Source organism: Caenorhabditis briggsae (genome assembly GCF_000004555.2).
Source record: "Caenorhabditis briggsae complete genome, chrI, whole genome shotgun sequence".
Classification (NCBI taxonomy): domain Eukaryota; kingdom Metazoa; phylum Nematoda; class Chromadorea; order Rhabditida; family Rhabditidae; genus Caenorhabditis; species Caenorhabditis briggsae.
In genome coordinates this window covers 14,209,334-14,216,009 of record NC_013489.2, presented here as the reverse complement: position 1 = coordinate 14,216,009, position 6,676 = coordinate 14,209,334, and the positions used below count along the sequence as shown (strand labels likewise).

The following is a 6,676-nucleotide window of genomic DNA, read 5'->3' as shown; positions in this document are numbered from 1 at the left end:
GATCTATTTCTTCAAAATCAACGGGTTGCAACGCGCGTATTCTCGCTCATCGTTTAAAACTGTGATACCCAGCCAACGAAGTTCGGCAGCGAATTGAGAATTTTTAAAAAATTTACTGGGGCGCGTTTTCTGACCCCCTCGCTTGAACCCAAGTGCAGATACCTTTTTTCTCATTTTGAGGTTTTTAAAGAATTTCAGAAATTCGATTTTTTCAAAATTTCTCAATTTTTAGAAAATCTGAATTTGAAATTCTCGAAAACTCGAAATTATGAAAAATCCGGACAGACAGACAGACCGATTTGTCAAATTTTATCGATTTTCAGAATTCCGCGATTTTTGAAAGAAAAAAATGTTTCGAAGAAATTCTGAAATTTAAAAAAAGGAGCAATTTTTGAATTTACTGAGGCTTAGAAAATTTTGTAGCTTGTAGTCTAAGCCTCAGGAAAATTTTAAAGCGCACTAACTCGACTATTTCTAAACGGTTTTCGATCGTTATTTTTTGAAAATTCGTAAAATTTTCTGCTTTTTATTTGATCCAGACTACAAACTACAATGTTTTCTAAGCCTCAGTAAAACTTGAAAACCGCTGTAACTCAGCTGATTTTAGGCCGTTTTCAACGGTTTTTGTCTAGAAGTGGCCAGAATTTTGAGGATCTTTTTTTGGTGAAAAAATTGAAAAAATTAAAAACTACAAATCGCTCGAAATCAATAAAATTCGTAAATTCAAAAAACCCGCCAAATCCAAAATCGACCCAAACTCATCAAGCAATTGAAAAAGTTAAAATCTCCAAAAATTTCGAAAAAATGATATGTTTTGTTTACTGAGGCTTAGAATTTTTGTAGTTTGTAGTGTAAGCCTCAGTAAAATTTCAAAACGCTGTAACTCGGTCATTTCTCAACCGTTTTCAGCGGTTTTTGACTTAAAATACACAGGATTTCTTGTGAAATATGAGACTACAAACTACAAACTACGAACTACAAGATTTTCAGATTGGCCTAATCTTCGAATTCACCTTCTTCGAGTGCTTCGCATTTGCCGCAATGATATCGGCTGTGGATCCGGTTGCCACGTTGGCAATATTTCAGGCAGTAAAAGTAGAATCACTACTGTATATGCTAGTATTCGGAGAATCGATGCTCAACGACGCCGTATCGATTGTTCTGGCGGCGACAGCGCTTCGCCACGCGAAACCGTCGTTCAACAAGCTTCCAGCATCGGAAATTATCACTAGCGCTTTTGTCACTTTCACTGAAATGTTCTTCTTTTCGGCATGTCTCGGAATTGGTATCGGATTGTTGAGTGCATTGGTAGGTTCACCGTCTGGGTGACTTTTTTAGTGGAAAAATAGGCGAAAATGGCGGAAAAATCGATAATTTATCGATTTTAATTGGACAAAAAGAGACAAAATTGGGCAAAAATGAAGCAAAATGTGTGGAAAAGCATATAGATCCACATAAAAACGAAGAAAATATTCAACATTTGCAAAAAATTTGAAAAACCGCCAAAATTCCGAAAATAGATTGTGCGATTTTTCGAGAGAAAAAATTGATTTTTTATTCGATTTTCTCCAAAATTTTTAGACCTTTTTAGGTTTTTCAGCTACTTTTGAATATTCTTTTTCGATTTTTCCACATTTTTTGTCTGAAATTTGACGGAACGGTGTTTTGGATTACTGTAGATTACTGTAGAAAATCTTGTAGTTTGTAGTCTTCGTTTTTGCAAACAAAAACACGCCAAAATGCATACAAAAATTTGAAAAAAAAAACTACAAAAGGTAATTAGTTCTCTACAGTAATCCAAAACACCATCCCATCAAATTTCAGACAGAAAATTCGGAAAAATCGACAAAGAATGTTCAAAAATAGCTGAAAGACTCAAAAAGGCTGAAAATTTTGCAAAAAATCAAGAAAAATCTTTTTTTTTTTTGAATTTTGAAATTTCGAAATTTTCAAAATTTTTGAATTTTTCGGAAAATTTGGAATTTTCAGAATTTCAGAAGTTTGGATTTTATTAATTTTTTGGAATTTCTTTTTTCGAAATTTTGGAATTTTTCAGAATTTTCTATTTTTTTAATTTTAAAGGAAATTTTGAAATTTTTAATTTTTTGAATTATCAGAATTTTGAATTTTTGACAAATTTTGTTTTTTTTCTCAATCTCAACTAAAAAGGGGCGGCGCTTAGTGGGATAAGCAATCAAAATTGAATTCTCGGCAAATATTTAGATTTTTAAAAATTTTGATTCTTCGAAGAAATAGGTTCAAAAAATCAATATTTGGATTTTTTCAAAAATTCGGTTTTTAATTTTAATAAAAATTTGAATTCTCGCCAACATTTTTGAATTTGAAAATTTTGATATTCTCGAAGAAATAGGTTGGAAAACAGAAAAGTTTGGATTTGTTCGAAAATTTTTCTTTTTCATTATTTTGTATTTTTCGCAAAATTTTGAATTTTGCAGCTCTTCAAACACGTGGATCTTCGAAAGACACCGTCGCTGGAGTTCGCCCTTCTCCTAATCTTCTCCTATATCCCGTATGGATTCGCAGAGGCTCTAGATCTTTCTGGAATCATGGCAATTCTATTCTGTGGTATCTCTATGTCCCAATACACTCGACACAACGTCAGTCCGATAGCTCAAATCACATTTCGACACACATTCCGGACCATTTCATTCGTCGCCGAGACCTCCACTTTTGCCTATATTGGAATGGCATTTTTCACGATAAAATTGAATTTCGCGCCTTGGTTAATATTCTGGAGTGTCTTGTTATGTCTATTGGGGCGGGCTTGCAATGTATTCCCACTTGCCTATCTGGTCAATCAGTGTCGAAAAGATGTGCAGATTTCGATGAAGAATCAGATTATCATGTGGTTTAGGTGAGCTTTTTTCAAAATTTTATTGACTTTTGCCAAATTATTTTGAGAATTTCCAGCCAAAAAGCGCTGAAAACGGATGAAAATTAGGCGAGATACAGCGCTTTGAAGTTTTACTGAGGCTTAGGGAATTCTTGTAGTTTGTAGTTTGGATAATAAATAGCGGAAATTTTGCCGAAATTCCAGACAGAAACGATCGAAAACCGTTCAGAAATAATCGAGTTAGGGCATTTTGGAGTTTTACGGGCTTAGCGACTACATACTACAAAATGTTTTCTAAGCCTCAGTAAAAAAAAATATCAGTTTTTCGAAATTTTTGGATACTTTAAAGGCTTTTTCAATTGTTTTATGAAATTTGGTCGATTTTTGCGCCTTTTTTGAATTTTCGAATTTCATTGATTTTGAGAGATTTGTAGTTTTTAGTTTCTTTTAAATTTTCCTTAAATGATCTCCTCAAAATTCTGAGCATTTCTAGCCAAAAACCGATAGGAACGGCTGACAATGAGCCGAGTTACAGCGTTTTAAAGTTTTTACTGAGGCTTAGGATTCTCTGTAGTTTGTAGTCTAAGCCTCAGTAAAATTTCAAAACGTTGTAACTCAGCTCATTTTTCCAAGATTTCTTTATTGAAATATCTCAAATTGTTCGAATTTTTGTTTTATGACTTTCATTTTATTTTAAACTACAAACTACAAAGTTTTTCCTAAGCCTCAGTAAAAATTTCGAAATGCTTTAATGTGATTAAAAATCGATAAATTTCAATAAAGTTTGAACACTAAAATAATAATTTGTAACTAAACTTCAAAATTTACAAGCTGCTACAAACTACAAAAGGCTCTCTAAGCCTCAGTAAAAATTTGAAAAAAAAAAGAAATTTTTGCAGTGGAATGCGCGGTGCGGTCTGTTTCGCACTGGTTCTCTACATGGACCTGGATAAGGAGAAAAAATCGATACTCCTGACTACCGTACTCTTTTTGATACTGTTCACAACGATATTCCTGGGCGGTTCGGCGCTTCCGTTTATCTCATTTATCAATCGATGTTATCCGAATGAAAGACAACGCAAAAGGAGGAGAACGCAGAGAAGCAAAGAGGCGAATTCGAAGAATTCGTCGGCGTTGATGATGAGTAAAACTCAGGAAATGGTGTGTTTCTTTTTTTTTGAATTTTTTGTAGTTTGTAGCCTGGATTTTTCTACACATTTTCGTTTTTGTTTCATTTAATTTGGTCCATTTTGAACTGAGATACGATGAAAAGAAGATTTACTGAGGTTTAGACTACAAACTACAAAAAGTGATAAGCCTCAGTAAAAATTAAAAATCGTTGTAACTCGGCTCATTTTCAACGGTTTTCAACGACTTTTGGTTCAAAATTTGTCAAATGATTTAGACTACAAACTACATATTCTAGGGAAGAATTTTCAGAAAAAATTGAGCTCGAAAACCTCTAAAATGAGATTTTACTGAAGGCTTAGAAAGTTTTGTAGTTTGTAGTCTATGAACCTCAGTAAAATTTCGTGGCGACTAAAAGCTATGAAAACGTTTCAATTTTTGAATTCGAGCCATTTTGAGCTGAGATACAATGAAAACAAGGTTTAAGAGGCTTAGACTACAAACTACAATACGTTCTAAGCCTCAGTAAAAAATATAAAATCACTGTAATTTCGCTCATTTTCAACAGTCTTCAATGATTTTAGGCTTAAAGTTTTTCAAATTTCCTAGACTAAAAACTACAAAAAGTGATGAGCCTCAGGGAAAAAAATTCGTAACAAACTTATTTTCATGTCAAAAATCGAGAGGTTTCCAAATTTTTGTAGTTTGTAGTCTTTAATCGGAAATTTCGAAATTTTGACGAATTTTGAGCCAAAAATCATTGAAAATGGATAAAAACTAGCCGAGTTACAGCGTTTTGAAATTTTAATGAGGTTTCGACTACAAACTACAAAATTTTTAAGCCTCAGTAAAAATTATAAAACCCCGTAACTCGGCTTTTTTCAACGGTTTTCAATGATTTTTGGCTCAAAATTTGTCAAATTTCCTAGACTACAAACTACAACAATATATGTTTGATTTGTAGTTTGTAGTCTAAGCCTCAGTAAAATATAAAATCCCCGTAACTCGACTCATTTTCAACCGTTTTTAATGAATTTTGACTCAAAATTCATAGAATTTCAATTTCAGTCCTTCTTCGGCGACGATGATTGGGGACCGAAGAAGTCGGCGTTGGATGCCACGTCATCAGCGGGTCGTCTGATGCGATCCCTATTTGTTCGAAAATTCACGGCGATCGAGCGACTAGAAAATCGAGACAAACTGGCGGCACTTACGAAACGAGCGCTGGCAAGTGATCAGATGACTGATAGTGATGACGTGGAATTCGGAGCGACGTCTTCTAGAAAAGACGAATTGACACGTGGCAGAAGTGCGTCGCGGAACAGCAGTGACGTCATTATCAGTGGAGGGGGCGGAGTCAGTGGAGAGCAACACTTGTTGATTAGTTCGGATAGTGATTCTAATGAATTGTGAAAAACAATTTTTTTTAATGTTCCCCCGTTACCATGTACAATTTCTTTCGCCTTTTCAAAAAAAATTTTTTGATCTACCCCCGATTTCTAAAAATCAATAATACCTGTGATATTCTAGTCATTTTTCACCCATTTTTTCGCTTTTTTCCCCTGTACAACAGCTCTTTTTTCCGATTTTGTTTTTCTTTTTTTTTTCAAAACCAGTGCATTTTTAGCAAATTGGCTCTATTGAGAATAAGAATTTCAGTTTTTGAAACGAAAAAAAAGCGTGAAAAAAATCGATTTTTTCGCTAGAAAATTCGGAAAATTTTGAAATTCTCAATAGAGCGAATTTGCATTTTATTAACTTAAACTTCATGCTTTTATCGATTAGTTTTAAAATACACTCAGCAATCACGGATAACACTCTTTCTCCTCTCACAGCAATTCCTCTCCGATTTTGTGATTTTTCTCCTTTTTTTTTGAAAATTTATTATTTTTTTTGAAATTAAGTTTTGGTGTCTTGTGTGCTTTTCCCAAAATTTGTGGGATAAATATGTGTTTTTTTGGCTGTTTTCCGATTTTAAACGGTTATGAGGATTATAGAGATTTTGAAGTTTCAGAAATTTTTTAAAAAACTTTAAAAATTTGAAAATTCCGAATTTTTGAAAAAAAAACATGCAAAAAATTGATAAGAATTGGAAATATAAAAAACTTAAAAATTTCTTAGATTATTAGGAAATTAAAAATTTTAATAAAATTAAAAATTTGAAGAATTCCAATATTAAACGCAGTACTGACATTTTTCCTAATTTTTGTGTTTTGTTGAGTTAACCAAACTAAATAATAGGTCTCTGGCTGCGAACACCACACATTTCACAACCTCCTGAATAGACGTTCGACAGATGGAGAAAATATAAATATAAACGGCGCACTCTTCAAAAGATAAACACTTTTGGTGACTATGGTTTTTTTCTTATTTCATTGGTTTATCATTGTCTTCGTGGCAGTTTTTAGGTTAGCTGGAATCATTCATCAAGATTAAACGAGGGGAAAAGTTTTGCAGTTATTATCTATGGCAATGGACATATTGGGTACGTCGAGGAGTTCCGGGACCACTGGGTTACCCAGTAATTGGGTCGTTTTTGAATAGTTTGGATCACAGTTTCCCAGGACCATTACAAGTTAAAGAGTGGACCAAAGTAAGTCTGTATTGGCTATTGAAAACGTTTCAGTATCAAAACAGATGTTTTTTAGAAATACGGAAGCACGTTTGGATTCACAGAAGGGCTAATGAAAACTT

At 33.5% G+C, this 6,676-nt stretch overlaps 1 protein-coding gene across 1 annotated transcript in view; it reads left to right on the top strand.

The window, feature by feature from the left end:
* The window catches only part of Cbr-nhx-8, a gene marked incomplete at both ends in the record, with an annotated part of 10,438 nt that extends 5,043 nt beyond the window's left edge, over window positions 1-5,395 (top strand). The window contains 4 exons of the mRNA XM_045241512.1: window positions 991-1,308; window positions 2,457-2,875; window positions 3,754-4,015; window positions 5,051-5,395. Of these exons, the coding sequence (XP_045093621.1) occupies window positions 991-1,308; window positions 2,457-2,875; window positions 3,754-4,015; window positions 5,051-5,395 (1,344 nt within the window). The remainder of the gene's footprint in view (window positions 1-990; window positions 1,309-2,456; window positions 2,876-3,753; window positions 4,016-5,050) is intronic.
* Window positions 5,396-6,676: the final 1,281 nt, after the last annotated feature.